At 38.4% G+C, this 26,546-nt stretch overlaps 1 protein-coding gene across 3 annotated transcripts in view; it reads left to right on the forward strand.

The window, feature by feature from the left end:
- Positions 1 to 4,195: 4,195 nt before the first annotated feature.
- The window catches only part of CTNNBIP1 (catenin beta interacting protein 1), a 29,719-nt gene continuing 7,368 nt past the window's right edge, over positions 4,196 to 26,546 (forward strand). Inside the window, exons 1-5 of one of the 3 annotated variants that reach the window (XM_009289657.2) lie at positions 4,246 to 4,277; positions 6,988 to 7,027; positions 16,560 to 16,649; positions 19,523 to 19,644; positions 20,124 to 20,214. In XM_009289657.2, coding sequence (XP_009287932.1) covers positions 19,549 to 19,644; positions 20,124 to 20,214 — 187 coding nt within the window. In that variant the 5' untranslated portion in view covers positions 4,246 to 4,277; positions 6,988 to 7,027; positions 16,560 to 16,649; positions 19,523 to 19,548. Of the gene's footprint in view, positions 4,278 to 5,162; positions 5,229 to 6,987; positions 7,028 to 16,559; positions 16,650 to 19,522; positions 19,645 to 20,123; positions 20,215 to 26,546 lie in introns of those variants that run through there. The other 2 variants (XM_009289656.2, XM_009289655.2) reach the window with 2 other exon arrangements.

The raw sequence follows: 26,546 nt of genomic DNA on the forward strand, positions 1-26,546 counted from the left end.
GTGGCCCCGCGGCACAGGTACGGGAGGTGCCTTTTTAATTTTCTGGCATCATCTCTTACGTCATGTGGCACCCTGTTTCACGGCGGCGGTGGCCCACCCCAGCAATGGCTGAATTCTGTTGGCAGGTGAAGTCATTCCCACGTAAAGCTGCTTAAGGTGCGCTGGAGCCGTCGGGAGGGCAGGTGTCACGTCCACAGGCAATAAACCACAATATCTGGATGCCCCGGCCCGGGGCAGCCCCCGTTTGTCTTACAAAAAGTGTGCGATGCTGCACGGCGTCCTGGCCCTCGGCGTGAAACGCCGGTAACTCGCGTGGGAAACATGCTTCTCGGCCGGTATTTAGTAGAGGGCTTCACCTGGAGGTAATTCCTACCTTGGCTGAAAATCGTGTTTGTAGAGCATCTGAAGCAGCACTCCGTAACTTTCAATTTAGTGTAAAGATGGACAGTATTTGTTGGCAGACAGTAGTTCTGTATCTCTTGGAAAGATACGTGAGAGAGGAACAGCATCGTTTTCCGAATCGGAATACATTAGTACTCCAGAAAGCAGGTGAGAGATGATACTAGTTTCTGCTTAACATCCAGATGTGCTTCCTCAGGGGACATTTGACTTTCAGACTCACATTTGCTTTCTCCTCAAGAAGAGAATTTTTTGTTCTGTTGTACATCAGCTTTTATTTGACCGTTCCTCATCTTGGCATACTGAACAAAATAAGCTTTGATGCTCTGCAAGATGAGAGCAAGACATTCTGCAGATGCGGTGGTTTAAAAAAAACCAAACCACCGAACTCCAAAAAACAACAAACATTGGAGGCAAGTTAGGTATGCTTGTTCAGTTTTCTGATCTGAGTTGGCTCCAGTATGGTGACAGGCATGTCTATTGAGTATTTTAAGAACATAATTTTTAAATACATTTACGAAATCAGAATTTTATATTCAGTTTTTGTTGGCCGCAGAGCTTGCAAGCTGTCAACTTGTTTTGCCCTTGGTATTTTTGGAGCTCACGTATGATGTGAAATAGCCTGCTGAAGGAGAAACACTATGTAAATGGTGAAAAGTGAGGCTGAACTGCATACTTCAGGGGGGTTATTTTGAAAATACGGGTATTCAAGGTGAGGGGGCATACAGAAACCTACATATTACTACTTTTTTTTAGATGCAGACTTATTTTCTTATCAGTCTAAAAGCTACTGTTTGCCTCCGCAAGCAGATTCCGCTGGAAAATGGTGGCAGGTGTACTTCAGATACATTGGAGGTGCTTCACTTTGCCATTAGCTGAAAAAGCATCATCTCTTCTATTGTATCTCTGGCAGCTTGGTAGAAATCAGGAGCTTCTTCAGTATAATTTAGATCTGTTGGTAAATGGATTTGCATGCTCTCTTAGTTGATGTGATCGTGCCCCTGTACTCGGCACTGGTGAGGCCGCACCTCGAATACCGTGTTCAGTTTTGGGCCCCTCACTACAAGAAGGACGTCAAGGTGCTGGAGCGTGTCCAGAGAAGGGCAACGCGGCTGGTGAGGGGTCTGGAGAACAAGTCTGATGAGGAGCGGCTGAGGGAACTGGGGTTGTTTAGCCTGGAGAAAAGGAGGCTGAGGGGAGACCTCATCGCTCTCTACAACTCCCTGAAAGGAGGTTGTAGCGAGGTGGGGGTCGGTCTCTTCTCCCAAGGAACAAGCGATAGGATGAGAGGAAACGGCCTCAAGTTGTGCCAGGGGAGGTTTAGATTGGACGTGAGGAAAAATTTCTTTACTGAAGGAGTGGTTAAACATTGGAACAGGCTGCCCAGGGAAGTGGTGGAGTCCCCATCCCTGGAGGTATTTAAAAGATGAGTAGATGAGGCACTTAGGGACATGGTTTAGTGGGTGGTGGTGTTGGGTCGACGGTTGGACTCGATGATCTTAGAGGTCTTTTCCAACCTTAATGATTCTATGATTCTATGTGGTGCATCGTAATAGTGTAAATCTACAAAGCAGCATGTAGGATGTTTGCATTTATTCAGCAAGAGCGAAGGCTGTTTTGAACAAGTTAACTGATAATTGATTGCCTGAAGTTTTATGGCTTACCCAAAATTGCTTCAAAGCAGTAGTTCTCTTTTAGTTCATTTTAAGCATTACAACGGAAGTTATGAATAGTTACATAGGGCATAAAAGTGCTTTCAGTGCTCTTTTTGACATCCAAGTGGGAAGATACAGAAATCTTCACGAGGAGAATCATCCCATAGCCTGATGGGAGTCGTTGTGAGAAATACCTATCAGATATACTGCAGTTGTCGTTTGCCTGAATGCCTGTTTGCAGTTGTGTGAAGGAGCTCTGTGTGTTGCACAAGCAGTGTAGGCGCGTGGGGGGAGAGGGCTGTTTGCTCACGATACGAACTGAAGCTTCTGTCTGTTGTCTTAACAAGAATTGGTTAATACTCATCCATTTCACTAGATATATAACATAATAATGTTAAGTATTAGGGCTGTGCAGAAAGCAAGTTTTGAATCCCAATTTTATGGGAAATCTGTAGCTGTATCAATTTCTGCTCTCTTCCATCCTCTGCCATTTCCCTCCTTCCCCCACCCAGGCTTTTAGAGGACTTACCTTTGCAAGAGGAGAGAGAGGTTTCCAAAACAATTTGTGTTATTTTCTAAACAAAACCAAAAGTGAACTGAAAGGAAACCTAAATTTTGTAATTGCAAGCATTGACTGTGACATACACCTATTGCTAGAAATTAACAATCATCCCGCAGCTGCATACAGGCAAATGAAGCTGACATCTGAGTGCGTTTGATACGGTGAAACTAATGTTGAAGGTTGATGCTTTGCCTGGGAAACAACTTGTGTGAAATCGACCTATTTATATTAGTTTAATATGAGTGTTTTTCCTCTCCAGAACGTTTGTCATCTGTAACCAACATAAACACTTATGATTTTTAGTAAGTATTTCAATTCGTAAGTTTGTTGTTGACTACAAAGCATCCCTCCTGAGCATCTGACCTAGTTTTAAGTGTCAGAAATGCACCCAAGTGCTGTGCATACAGAGAGGCAATAGGCTTTTGGAGGCTGCTGTTGAATATGCTTGGAGAAACTTCCAGTAGAGTTTTTTCCAAAAAAGAAGGGTTGGGTATCTTCAGAAATATTTCTGTGCGTGCGGATGCAAAACTGTATTTCTTTTTATTGCAAGCTGTCGTCAGATTGGATTCCCTGCTGAAATGCAACAAGGACGGTAGCAGCTGTCGCAGCTATACCACACCATTGCATACGTGATGCAGAAGCGATTGAACCTGCGGTTAATGTTTTTAATTGGAAAAATTGTAATCCTAATAAATATGCCAAATGTTTATATTCTGGGAGTTGGCATAAGAGTTATAGCTAGAAGGTGGTTATAATTCAATTTTCAGATAGTAAGAGTAAATTACTTTTTCTGCTATGTTTCCAAATATGTTAATAGTCATAATGGTAAAGCTGGTCAATCATGTTCTTTATTTAAACTATCAACGTGGTACTTCTGGAACGGCATGGTGGGATATTCAGCCAAAAATAAACCTCAATTTGTAATAAGAAAGATGTCAAAAAATCATAATGTTTAATAGTTTTAATTGAGCCCTCTTTAAAAAAAGCACTTAGTCCTGTATGTTTTTCCAACAGACTAACTGAAATCTGTCATATCTTGCAATATTCTGTCTGAAAGTATACTTATACAAGTATTTTTTGATATTTTTGTCTTCTGTGTTAAACCATATAACCAGAAACCATACATAATTCATATTCATAATGCCTTTAAAAAAAATTTTTAAAATAACTCTCTGCATCACAGATATTAGAGAGAGAATTTTTTTTGTTCAGTTTGAGAGTTCTGATTTGCTGGAAAAATAATAATATCCATTAATTTAATTCCAGTAAAGCTATTGCACGTATACAAGTATGTGAATAGTCCTAGAAGACGTTTATGTTTTGATGCTGATGTACGCCAAAGGTGTAAATTATTGGAATGAAAACATTTTGTCAGCTACTCCACATCCTAAGAAATGTTGGTAGTCTAATGGTCTTGCTTCTAAGTACACGGGAGAAATGATATGTCAATAGGTTTTAAATGTGCTAAAAACTTTTTACCAACTTAATTTCATTTAGAAAAAAACCAAAACACTTTGCTGTTGTTGATGCTGTTGTATCTCTGAGGATGGATGAGACTTACAGTTCTTTTTCCCTTTAAAGAGCCGTGGCCTGTCCGTGAACTTCGATTGGCATAAGAAAGCAGATAGACCAGAATGAGCAAAACTACGGAGTGTTAATAGGTGAGAAGAAACCAAAGATCAGAAAAATAACCGAAAAACGTTAGTTGGTAATTGAATAAGGAAAAGGCTCTTCTGAGTCTGGGATTTATTTTCAGACTCGGTGTTGGGGAAGCGTTATGTAACAAATGCTCAAAAAAATGAGGAAAGTTTAATTTCTTGTTTCTCCTCGCTACTGGTGATTTGACAGAACGTTACAGTGCTTCTGTACGGTTTAAATGTCAGTTTGAATTTAGGAAGTGTAATCATACTTCTTGCTTTTCACTAAGTATTTTCAAGGATTTACAGAATATCAAAGCTGCCAAGCCTGTTTTTCTTTAAAAAAAAAAATAATATAGATATATCATATATTGTAATTATTAATGCTATTTTAAAAACAAACAAACAAACCCCACAGCCTGAAAATCTCATCTGGACATAAACTGCCATGAAAAAAACTCTAAAAATTTCAACTTCTTGCATTATTGGAATTCCTGTGACTGACTAAATTAGCTACTGATTGGGGAACAGAAATGGAGCCAATAGATTTGTACAACCATTACGCTTGTCTCAGGATGTTCTGTTTTATTTCCTGCGAATATGTAGACCAAGAATTCATTTGATTTTTCAGAATGTCCATTTTCTCTGTGTTACGAGGGTAACTAACAAATATGGAAGCAACTTAAGTAATCAACTCTGTTTATGACCATGACCAAGCTCTGAAACTTTCTGACTCAGTTTATTCTTCTATAAAATGAGTTGACTGCTTCGCAAGAATGTTAAGATGTTTAATTAAAGTGTAATTGTTTTGCCTCTGAACTCATCCAGGTCCTGATTCAAGGCACACTGAAGTCAGTGAGGAGCTTTTAATTAATTTCATTGAGCTTTAAATAAGTATACGTGTACGCACACCCATGCACACTTAAAGGAAGTGTGACCTAAATTTTTGCGGCAAAATTTCTGTGAAGGAGCAGTGTAAGTACTGAAACGGTTTAAGGTAAACTACTGATGGAAGGCTTTTTGTAGAAATGAGAAGGGGATAGTGCAACTGTGGTGATCTCTGGTGCCTGTTGCCATACTAGTGTAATTTTAACAGAGTTTCCTAACTTTTGAGTGTGCTGGATCTTACATAGAAAACTGAAAATCTCATTGTGTCCTGGCAGCTTGCTCAGTTGGTCAGGGGAGGCAATCTTAGACTTCCAAGATAAACACAGTTAACTGAATGTTTATGCAAAAATGATCAGCAATAACACACTTAAAATATAATTAACTTTAAGAGTTGGTGCCAACTTGAGAAAAATAGGAGCATTCACATCTGCTTAGCTGCTTTTTTTCAGGAATGTCTGTAGATGCCAAATAATACTTATTGGTTTATGTGGAATTCATGAAAGGTTTTGCTTGACTTCAGAGGTCAGGAACATCAGGTTTTTTAAATAGAACTTTTATCACTGAAAATTTGGTCAGCAGGTATAGGGGACTCGGCAAAATAAACCTTTCACAATTCACATAAAACTGTTCGCAACGGTCTTAATGTTTCACTGTCATGATTCTTAGTTCACTAGCTCTTACAAAATACATTTTAAAAATTAAACAAAATTCTGTATGCATAATAGCACGTCATTTTAAACCTTAAACAAAATTCTGTATGCATAATAGCACGTGTGAGGAAATACAGTTTCAGCACCTTGTTTTTAATATATCCATTTCATTCTTCTTTTCTTGGTAGCTGCAATTTTTTACATAACTGCTATAAGCTCCTTCCTTTTGTTGAGAAACTAAATATGCTAGAGATGTACTGTAATTGTACTAACGGTTTGGGAAGTGCAGGAATCTGTCTGCAACTTCAGTAATTCTCTTTCCCCGTTCTGCCTTAAGTTGGTGGTTGTTGCATGCAGTCCTGCTCATGGAAACTTTCTGAAGTGGTCTGGAACCTTATAGTAGTTTTAAATTGTAGAAGGATCAGCATTGTCTTGAGCATTGTTGTTAATGGTCTCTGGGCTAACACCTTGTGTTATTATTGGTATATATTGGAGTTTGATTAATCAAAATACGTATTGTTGCATCTGCATGATGCCCCCATTCTTAGGGGAGCGATTGCCATTTATTCTGTAAATGCACCGAATTCTACATATATAGTAGAGTTCTTGAAACAATCAGTTTGAAGTACTTAACTTCATTAGTGTTGATCTCTGAATAAATCAAACTTGCCACACAATTCCACATACAGTTCCCCACGTAGCTCAGCTTGGTTGCCTTTAACATATGTGCATTCTCAGTCTTGCCTGTGATTCTTCCAGTTTTCATTGTACTCTGAACTTAATCAGTCCCAGCATTGATTGGGACTTGATAGAACCCTTAAAAAAAACCCTGCAGTCAGTAGTTTACTTCTCTCCAGCCCATGTGTGTGTGTTTGAACAGTAGTGCTAAAGGGAGATTTCTGCTATCAAACTAAGGACCTCATAGAGGTTTATTTCACAGCTAATATAATTAAGGTAACATTCAAATTTGTGGTTAGGGAGGAAGGAAATTGCATCCCTTTTCCTGAGAAATAGGAAATCTCTTGAAGGCAAGATTTCCTTCCTTGTAATCCCACTTTACCAAAAAATATGGAAAGCAAAGTGTCTGTGGTAAAATTGGTGTGTAATTAGGAATTTGTTTTAAACTTGTGAACTTTAAAAGTCCTCTCTTAAAATTGACAAGGATTTTTTTTTTTCCTTCCTCCTCTCTCCATCAGATATCTTTGCAGCATGGTCTTGTTTGGTGACCTAAAGAAGGTAACAAAAATCCTTTCTTGTGCTTTTTGGTTTTAATAAGTCCTTCAGAGAAGAGACGAACCGGCATACTTTTGCACATGTGATTAAAACAGCTATTTAGACCAGTTTATGAAACATCGAGGAAAGTTCTCAATGAGTATTATTTTATGAAGGTCCTAGGAGCAGGGGTCTCTTGCCCATATTATCCGATAACATTAGTGATTCTAACAGATCACTGAGGAGGCAAAGGTTTTGTGTTGTAGTTAGTGCAAAAAAGATGATCAAGGAATGTATTCATATTAGCCATTAATTCTTAGTTCAACTTTCAGCAAGAGCTATTAATAAAATACATCTTTAAATGGTTTAAAAAATTAAACCATACATTGATTCAAAACGGAAACCACTTCTTTGCTTTCTGGTTATGCAGAGCATCCATGGGGAAAGCAGCACAGAAGATTTTTTTTTTTTTCTCTAAAGAGGCAAGATAAGTAGGTGTCATAAGGAGTGTACTTATCACATTTTACAGCAAATCTTATTGGTGTGTGAGGCCAGAACAATATTTCATGTTGTTGTACAATGGTTAGGCAATTTTGGTAGTCAAGAACTATTAATCTAAGAGTCTGGTCCTAATACTGTACTTTGATACAGTATTGCAAAATATTAAAATGCTAAGTAGTCACCAACCTAATAACAGCTCACGTTTTAATTGCTTTAAAAAAAAAACAAACTAGAGCCATAATCTCTCTATTGTAAAAGATCTGCAGGCATTTTCAGTCTAAAATGTGTATGATCTGGCATTAATGATGTTCAGATGTCAGTATAAATTACAGGGCAGCATAGGTCACGTTTTAAATTGAAAGCTATCTCTAATATGCTAGGCATCTGTAGAAGGGTACAAGGATACTATGTTGATGGGTACCAAAGAAATGCCTATAAATATAATGGTGCTTCAGCGAGTGGAATAGTGGAGAGCAATCCTTTCAGTAGGCATTACTCACGATGTCTGCCATTTCTGGTTAAATATAACAATGCAGTGTGCTTAAGCTGCTGAGAAGTTGGTCACTAGACCACAGGCAGTTCGACTCCAAATATGGTACTTCAGTTTTTTGGGGGCTTTTACTGCATGCTTGTGAATTGAAATTAAATGTTATTGTTATTTTAACTGCTTACAGATACTGGAATTTTGCCTAGTCTGATTTTGGACAGTTCTGTAACGGTTTGTGATTGGTTAATAGTGTCACTTGTCTTTTTGTTAAAGTCGACTGAAACATCAAATTTTTGCACTAGACAGTTTAATTTCAAAAATCTGAATACTAGTGCAGTATTAATGAAACTATTTGGTTGGAAACATACCGAACGCTGAAGTGCTTCTCCGTTAGCACTGCTGGTAATTCTGAATGTGTGCTTGTTCATGCATATTTTTGTTCCTTGTTCCATTTCAAGCCACTTGAGAATTAGTGAAGGCGGCAGAAAAAACATCCTGCACTTTGGGCATATACACATACTTGCATCAATTTTGACATTGTACTTCGTTGTGTAGGCATGGTAGGCTTGTTGTAGGTTTATTATGAAGACTGAAACAATTTCTTGCTTCTACAGTCAACTATTTCTTTATCAGTGTTTATGCTTCATGAGTGTAGGGTGTTTATGTCCCGTGCATTAAGTTATTTTTTTAGCTTGTTTAGTTTCTGTAATATAAATGGCAGTCTTCAGTAAAACCCAGTTTTAATGCTAATGATCTATAAGTCTTCAGAGGATTGCGAGTCCAGCGTTACCACTTCTTGCAGAGCTTCTTTGAAAACGTGACTTTGGTTGTAAAGCTGATTGACGTTACAAGAAAATGAAGTGACCACAATTAATGGTCTCGACCTTCCTTGTGCATGTTTGTGTATTGGCCTTGGTTCAGTTTCTGCAATGATCATAGAACAGACGTGCTGCAGGAGGCTCTGTCATTGGTGTCAATAATTAATAGTCCATGATACACATATGATACTTCATAGGTGGAGGTGTTATATGGGTACATATTTGTACAATGTGTGTAGCGTGCCTACCATATAAAATGGGATAGATAGATTGAAAATAATTTGTTGATTCTTGTAAGCTGTTGGTAAGATTTTTACCTGTTATTGGTGCTCCATTTTTTCACTGGCTTATGATTAAAGTTAAAATCAAACTATGAAAATAAAGCTAATTTCTTAAGAACGAGAAAAGCATCTCAAGTTTGTTATGTCTGTGTGCTGGAAACTTGATTTTCTGTTTCTGAAAAGGTAAACTATTTACAAAGAGATCCATAGAAAGCATTGCCGTACAGTTTTGTTTTGATGATGGATGCATGACGCTCTTTTAACAGCAGTAATTCTTTTGTGTGGGACACCTGGTAGTTAAAATAATTTGCTATCTATCATTAGTGCCTGTCTAGGAGATTTGTAGCTTTGTTATAAATAGGGGAAGAAGTGCATGAGCCTCTGTGAAAGATGCTCATGATCAGGAGAAGAGCAGCACTCCTCAATCCAGCTGTTGAAGACCATCTTGAGTAAAGTATTGTAACGTTCTTTTAGAATTGTTTCTTTGACTGGGATAGAATTTGTGTATAAACTGCTGTAGCTAAGTGTTGTCACTTTTTAAAGAATTTTTGACAAATTCATCTTTGAAGTGTGAATACCTTTGTGAAATGAAAGTCTTTTTTTAAGGTTTTGTTGCTGTTACTACATTTAATTTCAGAGGCTTCAAGTTGACTGATGTGAACTACCTAAAAACCTGCGCTGCCTCTTTTAACTGCATGAGACATGATAGATGTCTTTGTCTTTAAGAGGTTGCTGCTGTGGTACAGCAGGAAAAATAATCTGGTTTGTGTGTGCCTGAAGGTCAGGAGTCAAGCGTTAATTTCATAAAAATGGTGATTCTAATGGTAGGATTTTTTTTTTTTTTTTTACAGTTAGCTTGAGCATTGATGTAAGAACTGCTGTAGTATAGTGGGAAGCTTTTTTGAATGCACTTCATTAGTGCTTTTGAAGTCTTTTTTGAAGCTCTGAAAGATGAAGCAGCACTGGAAAAAAAAAACCTACTTGTTTTTATAGATTTTTCATGTCTAAATGGCAGTGTTTCGGGCTGTTTCCTGTCCCTCTTCAAGAGGGAGGACTGTACTGTTTTGTTAAAAATTTAAATCTAACATTTAAGAGATGCGAACCTACCACTGGAGTTCCAGGTGTAAATTGACCAAAATCTGACACTGGGGTTCAGATTCTAAAGTCAGCTAAAAGATAATACTGAACATAGAAACGAAGACAAAAAAAAAAAAGGTATTAAATATTTCAACTCTTACTGTTCACCTATAAATAGGTAGCTGTTATGAATTCTTCATTGTCATATCCCTCTGGAGATGGGAATTAATCCAGTCTCCAGCTGCCTGTGACTGAAGGTCATGAGTCAGACTGAATTAGAGGAAAATTTGTAGCAGGATTTTGCAGACTCTGGTTCCTGACTTCAGGTTTCAGGCTCCAGCTTGGAAGGTTTTTAGGGCTCTAGCTGTTCTCTGTAAAATGTCATTTGAAAATTAACAAGGCTTAAAGGTGCAGCATCCCCTTGCGCTTACAAGCTTCCCAGTATGACCATGTTTTAACCACTGAAGTACTCAATAGTGTCACTATGGAGGCTAATAGCTTAACCTTGAATAATGATATCATAGAGTTAAAGGGACCTCTTCATGCTGGCTGTTAACTCAATTTGTGTAGTGCAAAGGAAACCTGCAGCGGTTGGTTTTATTCGCCATAACTCCTTATCTGAGCTTTTATAATCCTATCCCATTAATTGAGGTTTTTAGCTGCCTTGAACAGAACCAGCCAGATTCAAGAAAAAAAAAAACTGTAGCTGAACTAACTCCTGTTGGATTTCTTTTGGCTATAACTGGAAATGATACAAGATATTAAAGAGGTAGTCAGCTGTGACTTACATTTTAAAGAGCTTGCCAGATGGCCGCAGTAAGTACCGTAAATTATTAAGACCGAATATGTAAAATATTACATTTACTGACAGCTTACTGCCTTTTTCTTTTTTTTTTTTTTCCTTAATTTAGGCTGTGCAAATTCCTCAGCTTCACTTTGTTTTTTCCTATACCAGTAAAATGTGGATGTTAGGAATTTCAGCATCACAGAGGACTGCAGTGTTGAGGGGAATATATAATTTGAAGGAACAAAAGCTCGTGTGGCTTTCTCATTGCCTTAAATAAGCATGTCTTTAAAATTAAATGGGATGCTTAAGTAGTTTGCCTTATGCAAAATTTACAAACATACCATTTTTTAGTGTGTCTTTTTTTCTTTTTCTGTTGGGATGTGACCTTTTTTTGGTGGTTTTGTTTTTTTTTTTTTAAAGGGATGATGGAAGGGGAGTCAGAGTAATATATAATTTCTTTATTATGAACCCATCTGTGGCATTGTCCAGCAGAGAAGCACTTCCAGGTTTTGAATTCATAAGAGTATAGGTGGAAGTGAGGGAAATTAGTTACGAATTTGTAATTTTCAGTTGCTGTGTGTTGGAATCCTCCTCTACTGAAAGCATTCAGTCAAAACAGTTCTTGCCAGTGAGCCTGAGTTTCCCTAGGAGCTGTTTCCATCTGTTCATAAAACAGACTAGTTAAACTGAGTTTGAGTACAGATTTCTCCTGTCTATATTTTTTTTTTTAAAGTGAAAACATGGTAGCTGATGTTCTAAATCTAGCTAGGGGAAAAAAAAAAGCGGGGGGGGGCGGCTAACTGCAAAGGCAGTATTTTTTCCATTACATACTGTTGTGTCCAGGGTCAGTAATTGAAGAGAAAGCCAGTACAATCTTTTAGTTTGTTTTTGGGAAGGATTATATTGTATTTTCATTATAAACTTCTCAGGACAAGTAACAATGTGGAGAGGTAGGGAAGCATCTCCTAATGCTACTGGAAGAGTTAAAAATACTTAATCCCCTTCTACTTTGGTAACATACTTGTGAAGTAGCCCAGCTGTTTTTCAGTGTAGACATACCTACATCGTCTGGTTGCAAAACCATGTCCAGTTTACTCTCTAACTTACTGCCTTGCTAATCTATAGTGTTTTGCATGAAGGTGATACTTTCACTTTCTTTGGCCAAGGGGACAGGATGGCACATACTCTTCCGCAGCCAAAGAGATCGGTTTGGTAGGCAGACAGATGGGGTATCAGAACGGGGATGTCAGGCGTGCTTGACTCTGCCCAGTCCACATGCTGGGCCTTGCAAAGCAGAAGGCATTCCTGCGATCCTCACCCAGCCCTTCTGCAGGCAGCATGGGGAATGAAGTGCGGTAGGACAGGACAGCTTTTCTGTTTACTGACCAACCTACTTTACTGCTTGGGAAAGGGAGGCAATGTTTTTAAACTAAAATGTATTGCTTTGGCAAAGCTGGGCTGGCAGTTTTGGCTGTAATACATAGATCTTTCTCATTTATTATTCTGTCTTGTGAATCGTATTAAGAATAAATGAGAACTAAATTTCATTCCTTGTGCCTGCCAAACAAGGGAAAATTAGGTGACCCAATTATGTCCATTTGCAGTGTGTTGGATGCAGCAGGACAAGCCTGTAGGATTTAGTCTTTTAACAGAATTTAGTGAAGAATGTAATCATTTCAGACTAAAACTACAGCTTTTGAAGTGCACAGGTTAGGTTTCTTTTTTTGTGAGAAAGGAATTGAGTAATGGCATTGGAGAGTAGACCGTGCTTAGCTGCAGAATAGATAAGGTATTGGCAGCCTGAACTTCCCTGTTGGCTTTGCACATCTGCCTCACCCTTACCTGGAGAGACCAGTTCCAGACTTGATAGAACGCTGCATTCTGTATGGTTTCATCAGCCGTTGGCATCTCTCCCTTTAGTGCTAGTAATTCAGGATATGATTACCAGAAATTCAGCTGAGACACCAGTATTTTTTCGCTTAGGCCAGTAAGTATCAGTGAACGTGTAACTGGGCTTCTGAATAGCTTTGGCTATTCTTTCTTTTGAATCAACAGCTTTCCAGTTGAGTTCCGTTAATGCTGTGGGATTCCTTCAGTCCAGTACACGGCGGTTCTTGTTTTTCTATCTCCCTGTCTGGCTTTTTGTGCTGAAAATACAGATTGAAATACTGTCTTTCAGGGAATGCTTCTCATATGCAATGTACTATATCTGGCAAGAATAGGTAAATAAATTAATTCTGTGTTTTAACTATAAACACTAGGATTCATTAGTGCTGTTAATAAAAGTTTGTTTATGATGTATGGGATGTGCAAAATTTGTTTTTATCTTTGCTGATCAGCTGACATTCACCTGTCAGCATCCTGCATTTGGCATGTTGCATCCTGATGCTGGTTCAGTTTCCTTACGCTGTTGTAATTCAGTGACATGTACTTTAAAAACATGTTTCTTTTCAAGTAGTGTGCCTTACATTTTGGCTTAAAAACTCATTTAACCTAGTGATGTTTAGGGAAGCAGCATGATCTCTTCAGTGATAGAACCTAAAGCTAAGACTTGGACCTTTTTCCATCTCCCATATGGGTATCTCTGAACTCGTAAACATTACTTCACTGCTTTTCAGTTTTTCTGTATGTTAAAAAATACTCTTTGTAGTAATCTCTGACCCAAGTGTAAACCATTGTGAGGAAGTAGAATTATTTAGGACAGAAGAATAAGGATGGATTGAAACTGGAGTCTTTGTGCTTAGAATAGTTTTCATTTCATTTCCATGGTAAAGGACCTTGCATGGTTTTATCTGTTCTTAAATCCTGGCTGGCAATGTAAGCCCATTGGGGCAAGAACTTTGATTGTGAGTTTGAGAAATGGTTTTATGTGCTTGTATTCTAGTGACACCTAAGTTGGAAAGTGTTCAGTTATTTTTTTGTCATACTCGTAACTCATACCTGGTATGAGTTAAGCTTTGACAGAACCTCGTGACCAGGAGAAAATCTGAATCTTGCTTTCCGTGGTAGAAGCGCTGATTGGTGTGATGAGCCCACGCCGCTGTTTGTAGTACCTGCGTAAGTGCAGAGAGGCTTGCGTTGAGGGTAAAGTGATACAGACCTACCTGAGTCCTGCAGCATTAATAGACTAAATGAAGCAGTCACCGCTTGTTTAGACAGAGACAAAAAATTGGAACTGAGCACAGGCAAAATAAACAACGTTCTGACCTTGCAGGAATGGATATAGGTGGGCAAAGAAGCAGAATTCAGAGCTGGTAATGGCAACTGAGGCAAAGAATTACCTGACCCTGAATGCTTCAGGGATGGATCATTGTGTAGCACGCAGGTCCATTGGGGCTCTTAAGATTGTGAGCAGAACTCGTGCTAGTAGTGATTCAGCTGTTCCTCAGCTGTCTTGCTAAACTCTTTCTCATATTTTGCACTTCTTCCCTCCCACCCCCAAAATACACAGTTGCAAAATATTTTTAGATCTTATTTCTTAGGGTTCGTTAGAGATGAATGTGGAAATGCTGATGCGTAGTTGAAAATGTTGGAAGTGTGAGCTGCCGTTTAGAATAGATAGGAACAAGTTGGTAGGAGAACCTTTGTGTGGCTTTGGACTGGTTACCAGGCCTTTTAGTCTTATTTTGTTCTCATACTTTTTCTTAAAAGTAATGAAACTTGATTTTTTTTTTTTTTTAATTTATTTACTCTAGTCATTTTTGGAGCCTTTAGCAGTAAAGGTGCTTGTTATTCAGAGGATGCGCCCTATGGTTTATCAGACAAGTTCTCAAGTTCTGGTGTGCAAGCTTGAAGTTCCACCCATGTATTTGTTGTGACCGTGGTGAGGTGAGTTCAGCTGGGGGCAGCCACGTGGATCGGACAAAGACAGCATGTTTTGAGTGCTGCTGCTGACTTGTAGAGGGACTAGACTTTTGCTTGAAAGTGAAACTGTCTGTGATACAAGCCTTCTGGCTGGTCATGAAAGTGGCCTGTGGAGGCTGTTTTGGTTCTCAGCTGAACTCCTCTGAATGTATAGGGTTAGGAAAACTTTTGATCTTTCTGTGATCTTTCTATTTCCATTTGTATTTGGTGATAAATATAACAAATGCGTAGATTACTATTATTACTATTATTTGCAATTTGGGGTGTGCGTGGGGAATTTTAATGGTAACTATAAATATGCTGTTACTGTCGGTAGGACAGAAGTGCATCTCAGAAGTGGTTACTTCCCTGCTCTAATCCTTTTCTTTAGGAAGGAGTTCACACGGTTGTGTGGTGAGTATTTGTACAGTGGTGGGGGGTGTGTCTTTGAAGTCCGTAGAAATGAGAACAGCAATTAGTTACTGCAAACTGTCCTGTTGTCATTGCTGTAGATAATCTTGCTTGGGACTGCATTGCATATTTAGAGGGCAAGAACAGTGGGAGCTAATTAGTGAGGTAGGGCTTAAATAATCCTTTCAGAGCAGGCAATTTCTCTCCTCTGGAGTGGTGAAATTATTCCTTTAAGCCATTGATAAAGCTCAGCTGCTTCCAACACTTGTTAGTAAGAGACACTGTAGAGAACCTATGGGTGAAGCTAGCAGGTATTTTGGATTCAGCATTTCTCTGATGAACCTGGTGCACAGAACAGTTGAGTAGCTTTAGCTACTCTGGTCTTTTTTCCCCTGCTAGTAATGACATCTGCATGGGGAGGTGAACAGCCATGAAAGAAATTGAATTAGTCTAGATCTGTCTTCGCTTTTTTAACAAATGGTGCAGGTATGCATATCTTCCCTGATGAGAAACTCTTAATTAAAAGTACAGCAACTTATGCTATTAATTAAATGATTCTAGCTGCAATGCTGTCCTGAGTAGCAGGTACTTGCTATTTCACTGCATATTGCAGAGGGTTTGAACTGTCACTTCATTTGTGAGATTGAGCTGCTTGCCTTAGAGGCTAATGTGATGGATAGGAAGAGTTACAAATTCTTACCATGCCCTGATACCCAGTGTCAGTTGTAAAATATGCTCAGAAATATGTCAGGAGTCTAAAAAAAAAAAAATAGTCTATAACTGTTAGCTGTTGGTGGCTGAACAGTGAGGTTGGTCTGAAAAATTCTGCGCAAAGGGTTTTCCAGCCCAGCTTTCAAGTGCCAGTCTTCGTAATTGCTATATTCAGATAACGTATGCATAGCTGAAAACAATAATTTTGGTCAGAATCAGCATGCTTTACATTTCTCCCTAGTTTTCCTCAAATCTTTGGTAAGCTACGCCTATTTTCTTTTTCTTCTACTAGAAGAAATTACATGTCACAACGTTTATTGTTTTTTCCAGGGAGTTGGGTTTTATGCTGAAAGCTTCTTAAAGAATGCAAAGCTTGAATGCATTCCATTCTCAAGTGATTGGGAATATCATTGGTATGGTCAGGGTGTAAATCTCGCAGATGAAGAATAGCTTGACCTTTAAAAAACTTATTATTTAAAAATAAAAAGGGTCTACAAACTCCAGACAAGCCTACAGTTTGATGAATTTTGGCTACACCGTGTTCTAAAGCAGACTGTGATTCAAAGCATATTGAATGAAGGGTCTTTCTGGTTTTCAGCTTTGTATATTTCTGTAATTCTTTGCTCATTTGTTTTCACAGGGCAGTTTCCTCATACATTTTTTCCAGATACGATCATTAATCGGGACTGAACACGTGGGTTATCTGATCTTCTGTGGTTTTTAGAAGCAGGTATGTTGGCAGGGAAATCTCTGATGTTTTATTAGTTGGGGACGGGGGGACGATGACTTCATCGATCTGCCAGAAAGAATTGTAGGGTTAGAGAAATTCTGCTTAAATAACTTTTCATTATGTATAGCATGTTAATGCAGTTTTCTTGAGAAAGCAGAGTTGATAAGTACTTTGATAAGATTTTTCAGTCCTTAATCTGTAAAGATGGATTGTGCTGTCTTCTGGGCATAGACTAGCTTTGTAAGTGGTTTTGGACATTTACTGATGTAATGTATGCTGGGTAGTATTGTCATCCTAAACAGTGTCTTATAAAAGCTTTATGTAACAGGAACAGAGACATGTTAAAGTTTTTCATGCTGGGGTCTCACTACTGTCTTAAGACTTGTGTCTTTCTACTTTGATGCCGTCAAGTAGGAAAAGCTGTGGTGGCTGAGGCTGTCACCCAAAATAATTGCGCAGTGTATGAAGAGCAAAGCGCTGTTGCTCTGTAATCTTGATTTAACCTCTTTATACATATATTTTGGTAGCTTTTGAGCTGTATTGAGTGCTTTTTTCCCCATGTTCCTTACTAACTTTGTGAAGCATTTGCTGAATGGGCAGGCTTTAGTATTTTCACCCTTCCTGTTAAATAGGTAGCTTCATGATAAATCCATCTTGGCTGAAGTTTACTTTAGAAGAACCAGGTTTAGATAGGAATTTCCATCACCCTTTTTAAAGTTTGAAAAATTAATAAACAACTGGAAGACTATTATGATGGAAAACAATGAATAATGGCACGTGTAGACTACAAATCTCTTGTAATATCTGATGTGTAGAGGAATGCTGAAATGTGGTCTTTCTAGCTGGGATGGGGGCAGCTGTGGCATTTTCTTGGTGCTTGTGTATGGTGCCACCTACTGATAGATATCCCATATAATTTGTTCCATTTTTAAACCATAGGTGTGTTACCACATTTCAGTTTTTTGCTGTTGTGCTTTTTCTTTTCTAAATTGATTTCTTTGGCTACTAGTACAGCACCTTCCCTCTTCAAGTAACAATATTAAAAAAAAAAAAAGTATGTATTAGTATAATATTAAGAACCAGTCACAACCTTTCAGACTTACTTGGTGTCTTGATAAACATTGATTGTTTTATCAGTCTCTGGATATGCATAACGTAATGTCTCTTGCTCACTGTCTTATTTTGTTCATTGTCTTACTATTGCCATCACTTATGAGCACTCCGTAAATTGCACTGCGGAGTATATGCTTAGTAATGTAATCCAATCTACTTATTTGAGTTGACACTACACAAAAATATGGGATCGTTTTATTCCCCCTTCAGAAAGCAGTTTGCTGATTATAGCAAAAAAATATGATCGCCTTGCACATTTACAGGCTGCAAGTTTCCAAGCAGAACCATCTATAGCAAAACAGCGTAATGCAAATCTTCCCACTGGAAACTTATTCAAGTAGGACTGGTGATATAGCTTTCTCCACTTTTTACTACTGTTATCTTCATGCTAAGTAATGTGGGTGGTAAAGCCTATCCCAGCAGCTGCTACTTAAGTTTGCATTACTTCTGACTCACTCAGGAGGGCCTATGTGTAATTTTAAATGGTTTCCACGCCCAGATTACTTTCCCTTAAAAGTACTAACGAAAATAAAGTGAGGGGAGAGGTTGGTAATGACTACAGGAAAACATTACATGGAAGACGGTGTGTTTGAACCTGCTGTGATCCAGTCTTCACTAAGCATGCCTTGTGTGTAGTGTATTTCCTTGGTTGCTAAGGTTCAGGAAAGCAGGCTTACAGATTAGCCGAGGACCAGACCCAGTTCTGTGAATGAGAACTGATTGGAGAACTGGTCTGGAGCCACTTCTCCGAGCTGTGCATGGTGGAAGAGTGGCTGGCTTACACCTCCATCCACAGATCCCTTAGCGGGGGTTACGTTTCTCCAACACCCAGTACTTCTAAGAGGTTAGTTTAGTTTGTTACACTGCTGTACTAGTGTACTATTTGAAGGACCATTATTTTCTAAATTTGAAGTTTAGTTTTTTACTATTGTTCACTTAAAAAACATGCTCCAAGATAATTTTTAATAGCAGCTGAAGAGTGTGCCTAAACATCTTTTTTTTGTCTTGGTAAACACCCTATTGTGGAACTTAAATAATTACCAGATACTCAGACAACAAAGTATAATCATGCTCTGCACTATACAATTTAGATAGCATAGTCTGTTTATTCCATAACATAATTATTTTTTATTGAAATAGAAAAGCAAAACTTCAGCTTTTAAATGATATGAGAAAGGATGATAAACTCTACTCCTTCCCTGCTCCTCTTAGCTCTTCTTTCTCTCCAAAACCATTTAATAAATTTTATTAACTTTTACAAAAGTGCAGTGTCCTTTTTTATATGATATAAAAAGGGAAAAAGAGAGAGGAGAAAGACTTAAGAGTTTAGATTTCATCCAGCTTTTGTTTAGCCATTGCAGGCTGGATGGCTGTGCATTCTGCATCCTGTTTTCATACTGGTTGTGCTTATTTATGGGAAAAAGCCAAAACCACAGACTCTTCTGCCAGGGTGATTCTTTCATCTAGTTGTTAGAATTCTCTTTTTCTACTCATGCTGTAATGTAACAACAGATAATGAGCTAGTAGGGATGAGAACATCAGCTTCTTTGAATGTTTGAGTTGCATATGTAAGGCCCAATTAGCTGTTCAAATTTTTAAGGATTTCTCTGATGAAGCATGTGATTCCTTACTCTCCCAGGCTATTAAGTGGTCTGCCTGCTGGTGAAAAATAGGTAGTTCGGAAATTAAACTTTTCCTATTATTCCTATTATACCCCATTACCTATTTTAGTTTGTCTTTTTCTGATCTTATATCTTCAGGAAATCCAGGAGCTGGCAGGAGGGGAATGAACCGTGAGGGCGTCCCCGGAAAGAGTCCGGAGGAGATGTATATTCAGCAGAAAGTGAGAGTCCTACTCATGCTGAGGAAGATGGGATCAAATGTAAGATGCACTGTCATAGCCCATATTTTGTGGCTTTCCAGACAATTTTGTAGTAACTGGGATAGCGCTTACTGAGATGGGCAGGTGATGGTCTGGTTTTATCACTGAATTGTTTTAGCCGTCATTAATTTAACCATTATCTGCAGTTAAACACAATTGATGTTTGCTTAAATATTATGAGGCTTGTGATGCCTGAAACTAAATCTCAGCATCTGATCATTTCTAGATATACAGTAAAGTTTTTCATTACTGGAAAACCAGCAAAATAAAGCAACTGTTTTAAGGCGACTTTGAATCTCTCCATGAGTGCATGATGCTGTGTCCTTGCTGATGGTATAGTTTGCACAAACAACAGTTGATTAAACAGTTGAAGAGTAGAATAGAGGCAACTGTGACATCTCTTATTGGGAAGTGGAAGATAATATCTTCAGTCTTTCTTCATTTTCCTTTTTGCTGACTGACTCTTTGTACATTTCCAGCTGACTGCTAGTGAAGAGGAGTTCTTGCGCACATATGCAGGTGTAGTGAATAGCCAACTTAGCCAGCTTCCTCAACACTCAATTGATCAGGGTGAGTACTGGATTTGTTTGCCTTGTGTTTATTTAATCTGAGAACGGTCTCAGAAAATACCAAATTTAGGTTCCTGTATTTCTGTAATAATATGCCACCTACTTAAACCCATCCTGCAATCTGGGATATGCAAGTCATTGCCTGCTATAATCTTTGGAAGAGAACTAGAGTGTACTGTTCAACAGGTGGTTGTATTTTAACAGGTAAAGTCAGTCTTGGCCATACCTAAGATTCATTAGGATGAAGAGCATGGTTAAAGTCTTATTCTCCATGATAACTCAAAACATTGATGGCCAAAGTCCTGTGAACTAAATGCATGTAAGCTTCCTACTCTGTAACACATGAAATAGAAAAAATTTTAACCTGATTGATTTTTTGCTATAGTCGAAGTTAAATTCAGGTATGCATAGGTCCTTCTAGTTCTGAGCATGTCTTACTGTATTCAGTATGGATCCTCTGCATAAGACGAATTTCATCTAAATTTTTATATTTGTTCTTAAACTGGACACCTGTGCTTAAAAATGAAAAAGACTGGGGATGGCAAGCACTTTCTTTGTACGCTTCAAACTGGGACTTTTATAACAAAGTACAATGTAAAGTAGATACGGATTTCTAAAGTACAAAAGCAATTTGTTATGAGTATGATAATTTAGTTACTATGCCTCTAGTTGCTTGATAACACTTTTCTCACAAAATAAAATGGAATCATCTAACAACATCTTTTGTTTTTCACATTTCCATGAATGTGGAAGTGCAATGTTACTATTTCAGCAGAGTAAGAGGGAAAGTTTAGCAATAGGAGGAATTTGTTTCCCATTGCATTTCTTTAATTTGCACAACGTAATTAATTCCCGGATGAGGGTAGTAGATGTGAAATAACTTCAGAAATCTGCTTTGGTTTGTTTAGATTCCCATTAAGGGGATGAAGTACGTGCTGCTTTTGTGAATTTTTTGCAGACGTCTTGGTAAAAAAATGTGTGGTGCTACTCTGAATCTACTAATCTCTTCTGAACCTGAACGTTTCTTTCTGAATTTTTTTTTTTCTCCCCTTCAAAGGCCTCGTGCCAGATCACATTCATAATGTAGAATTTGGTATTGAAGGAAAATTAAGGCTCGTATGCCAGAAAGAACTGAGCTGAGCAGAAATTTAATATAGATCTAAGACATTTAGAAAACCACTAGAAACACAACCTGCGCAAACTTGCTCTTCAGTTTTAAGCCTGTGTGTTCATTCCTCACATAGCTGGGGGATTGATGGAGATAGATATACTTGTATATTCTGGCTCAGAATTCATAGACTTTTCTGCCAGTCTGAAGTGAAAATTTGCCGGTTTCTCATCGAAAACTGAGGTAGACATACTCAGTTAAGAAAGACTGTCTTAGTTGCAGTTGGTATTTTTCAGCGTCACCCCTAAAGTAGTTACATTTCTCACGATGAGAATATCTGCTGAATTACCTGCACTTTGGCAAAGAAGAGATAATAAGAACAGAAGTCCAGCCAGGGGACACAGATACTTTGTACAGCTGTGCTCCTGCACAGCTTGATCTAACTTTCTTGTCTAAACTGTCTGATTTTATTATCTGTAAAATTATATTTTCTCACTTTGTAGATGGCTTTGGAGACTCAAAAACCTGAGTTTTGACATAGCTTTTAAATATAATCAAAAGAGAGACCAACAGTTACTTAGTCTGCTTCTAGACTCTCTCATCATGCGATACAGGGAATGTAAGAGCTTCATACATTGTTCAAAAAGTTGTCTTTGTCCCGTATTTGAACAGATGCTAACTGATTTCTCTGTCATCATTTTCTTAAGTCCTTGAAGATTCTTAAAACTTTTCCTATAGGGAAGCGAAGCCCTCCCTGTTGATGCTTGCTTTGATCTAATCTGAGACACTGCTGTCTTTCCTGGGAGGTTTGACCCCACAATCTTCCTTCGATCCTCCCAAGTTATAATTACGCTGGTGGTCTGACCGTTAAGACTTTTCTTGGTAGGGGAAAAAAGAACAAAGAAATAAAATAGTTAAATATTTAGAGAAGTGGGAAAGGATGTTGGTTCTTTTCATATTCAGATGCCATCTCTCCAAATTAAGTAGTGAATAGCATGAGGAACAAATGAAAATGAGGATACCTAGCCAAATACTTTTTCCTTTGGAGAAAGATGAAGCTGTAGTATGCTGTATAGACATAAGCAGCTATAATTTATTGCTCAGGACTTTGATTTCCTTAGAAATCTCTCCAGATTTCTAACAGTCAGTTATGATAATGTTGCTCTTTGCTCTTAGGTGTGGTGGCTCACGCAGCAGCAGTCATTGCCGTCTGTCTGTACTTTTGCTATATCCTGGTGTTGGTGAAACAGGAAGGGTTGATTATGAAAGTATTGGAAATCGAGAATACAAATTGCATAGGTGTCCAATTTGCCATCTTAACGGAGATTCCATCTCCACTAGATGGCATTATCTTGCGCTGAAAAACCTGTTCCCAAGTCCACACACTGAGGTACTTAAATGCTTTGTGTTCTTCAAGATTGCTTAAAGGAAGTTTCTTCCCTACTTCTCTGCTGTTTCCGTTGAATCTCCTCTGGGGGATTTTTTTTGTTCCTTTATGCAACTTGCCTTACACAACAACTAAAAGGTGTGTTATTTAAGGGGTAACTTACAAAGAGTTAGTATGTTAGTGGATTTCACAATCTTTTCTTCCAATAGTAGGACAGACTGCTCTCAGCCTAACTTGTCCCAGACCTATCTTTAGAGTCCTTTTCCTCCAGCAGACACACACAAGACAGAAAGCTGGTTTCATACCCCTATTTCGTTCCAAAAAAGGGAATGACGTTCTTGGCCTTAGCACTCTAAAAGCTTTCTTATAGACCTGTAAATTTTTGTGTGTCACTTAAAAATGCTGCAGTCCGGCTCCAGAATTACAGGAAGGTCATTTTGTTTCGGTTTTGGGGTTTTTTTTTTTTTGAGAAGAGTATAGAGGATGGATGGTCTAGAATTTTGTAAGTGTATTATGGCCTCTGTTACAATTTTTATGCTTTTCTTTGTTGTGTATCCATGAAATACTGTCTTAGAACAGCTGGCTGGTGGCCTCATAATAATTACCTGAGGTAGAACTGCTGAGTTTATCACTGCATGGTGCTCCCTACTATGGTTTCTGATAAAGATCAGTCAACTTCTTTGTTGAGTCTATTTGTTTGACCACAGGGAGTCACTGCAACCTATGTGTCCAATATATATTTGCAGCAACGTGACAGTGCATTGAAGAAAGAAGTTTACACTTGTCCCTGCTGAATTCAAGTGTTTGTGCCATAAACCTTCAGTGAGCCAGTATTAATAACAATATCTCTGCTATTTAAAGTTCCTGCATGATACTCTGCTTCCTGTCTTAGGGTTCAGCAATAGAAGTTAATTGCTAATTTTGGTCAAGAAGCACCTTAGAATACCTCTGTAATTTTTGAACAAGCCTGAAGTCTAAGACTCCCCTTCAGTTTGCGCTTATTTTCATAGGAAGACAAGAAATTAAACTCTATCTTTTTATTTCCTATCTTGCTTTCAAAAGGAATTATCAATTCAGACGTACAAAATGACAGATCTCCTTTTACCTTTGAAAGGTACATTTGGAACACCTTCACTCTTGAAGCATCTACGTGGTATACTGTTGAAGGGAATCTTGTTTTCCTGACAGGAAGCTCAAAGTAATTCTGATTGCATTACTGAATATCTTTGTGTAAATCAGGTAATAATGACATATGTCCAGGGCTCCCTAATGTGCTGTATATACCAAATAGAAATTAGTGCAAATCTTTCTGGTGTGTGTTCTAAACTCTTTACATTCATAACCACAACATATATTAGAACAACAGATCTGTGAAGGTATCTTGAATGACCAGAACATGTATTCTAGTCTTAAAATAGTTTGTTCTCCCCCCCCCCCAATTCCAGATCTATTTGCCCTTTCTTTTCAGCGTATTCCAGAATCTGAGGAAGTGCTTAGTCCTTCAGTGTGTTGACTTTGATACACTTCTCTAGAGGTACTGTTTCCCTAACACAGGCTACGCTCCACCAAGAGCACGGAACGTTTAGGCAATTCAGATGTCTGGATTCTGTTCATAGCTTGATATTTGAACTATTTTTATAAATACTTTGGCCTGTTCACCCGTTCTCTTCTCCAACTGATCCAGACAGTCGTGTTGCATCCATGACAGTTATGAGGCTTATCTGATGTATTAAAAATACTTTATTATCCATTGACAGGTGAACTGCTAGCAGAGGGGATGAGATCTCAGTAACCCAGGAAAGCCTGAACAACAGTTATAAAACTCTAAGCTGAAGTATTTAATACTTAAATTTAGTATTAATTAAGAGACTGAACATTAATGTCATGCTCACATTTTTTATAACCATTTTATTTTTCAATCGTTGCTGTAATGTTGTTAACACCTATATGAAAGTGCAAAACATAGGGCATTTTTCTTTACTCAGGGAGCTTTTTAGCTGATACCTGTGGGTTGGTTGCTGTTTTGTTTTTATGGCTTCAAGAATAACGGAGGAACCCAAAGGCATCTGTGTTCAACCAGTGTATATGCTAGACAGTGGATGTAATCATGAGCTGTTTTGAGGTACTAACATATTAGTTGTCTTCCCTGCATTGCAGCAAGAACTAACGCAGCTCAGACTCATTAGGTTTCTTGAGCTTGAAATGATGAAATTAAGGCTTTCTCACATATTTTTAATACAAGCAAAATGCTTCTCAGGAAGTTATATACACAGAAGCATCTCCTGCATAAAAAACATATTTCCTGTTTCCCAGTTACTTCCATTTCTAAATGGTAGGCTAGCACTTGGCTTTCTTAAGTCGCTGCTCTGGCAAATCTGTAAATGGAAGCTGTGCAGCTAGTAAGCATGATATGTGAATTATACTAAGACCTTGGTGATTACAGCTCTGTTGTTCCTATAGCAACAGGAGTGTCGTGCTGGTTCTTGAAGAAAGCTGGTCCCTTGGGGAGGGCAAAGCTGAGATGCAAACACATGCCTCGGCTAGGTTAGACGCATTCTCTGCATTGTAGGGCATTAAAAAAGAACCCAGGCTGCTTGTGGAGTTAGGAGGGGGACCATGCTCATGAAATATCAGATAGTGGTGGAGAAATGGAGATAGAGCTCTTCTCAGTGTAGTTTTGTTCTTTTGAACACAATGCTTGTTTTAACATGCTGCTCCTCGTAGCAGTGCATGTTGTATTTTTAGAATGCCAGACTAGGGTACTAATACTGGGAATTTCAGAGAAAAGTTAATGTTTAGGAGATAGTTGCTGGAAGGTGATTGAAGAAATGTGTGTATACAAAGATCTTGAGGGAAGTAAAGAATTTTTTTTTTTAATTTGACAGCCTTCAGAAATTCATGACAGGCTTAACCTTCTGATCTCTAAAGGCTTTTCGGGTTTAATTAATTTTGCAGGTGACTACAAACAAGTCAGGTGTATGTATCTATTCATCATTCAAAGAACACTTGGAAATAGCAGCTATTAGATGCGTCAGCATCTTCCTTTGTGTTAAGGTAGTGTGGTTTTAATCCAGTTGTACCCTACTGGCTTGATGTCACTGTAGCTGAGTACTTGCTGTGGAAAGCATTAGCTTCAGTCATCTTGGCGAAATTTTCTGAAGCTTAGGTGAACTGATTAGCAGTTGCATGTGCTGAGCTCAGTGGCTATCTACAATCTTTACTGCTGTGCGGTAAAGTCATTCGACCTTCAGATCATCTTGGCTTGCTAAGACTGAAGTCCCAGTGGTGTAAAAGAACTACTAAATTCAGCAATCCAAACAACTGCAATTAGAACATAATTGCAGCAGGATGTTTTTGAAAGTTAGTGGGGTAAGACTGTCACTATTGCTTTTTAAGATAGGACATAGGCCTGCCAGTTGCTTATTGTTAATTTCTGGGAAGGATGAGGGTGGGGAAGCGTAAGGCAGAAGAAGCGGGAGAAGTATTTCCATGTCTGAAAGTTTGTGGCAATTAACGCTTCGCTCATGAAAGAAGATGGGGAATATTTTGTTGGGTATATGTAAGTCTCTATTTCAGTGTAGAAATGCGTGCCCAGAAAAGGGACAGCTGTGGAGGGAGAAGTTATATGTATAGAATGTAGGAGGTCAGGCATAAATGTGCCTTTTTCATTGTTCTATACATTAATTACTGGAAGTGCAAAGCTCAGTGAAGGATGTGCCAAAAGTAAACATGGTTCACCGTCCTATTGTCTTAGTTGTGGGCTTTTGGCAACGTGCAGCTTAACTTTATAACCTGTGCTCTGCTTTTTAAATTTTTTTTTTTTTTTTTTTTTGATTAG

Source organism: Aptenodytes forsteri, unplaced genomic scaffold (assembly GCF_000699145.1).
Source record: "Aptenodytes forsteri isolate BGI_AS27 unplaced genomic scaffold, ASM69914v1 Scaffold61, whole genome shotgun sequence".
In the NCBI taxonomy this organism is placed as follows: domain Eukaryota; kingdom Metazoa; phylum Chordata; class Aves; order Sphenisciformes; family Spheniscidae; genus Aptenodytes; species Aptenodytes forsteri.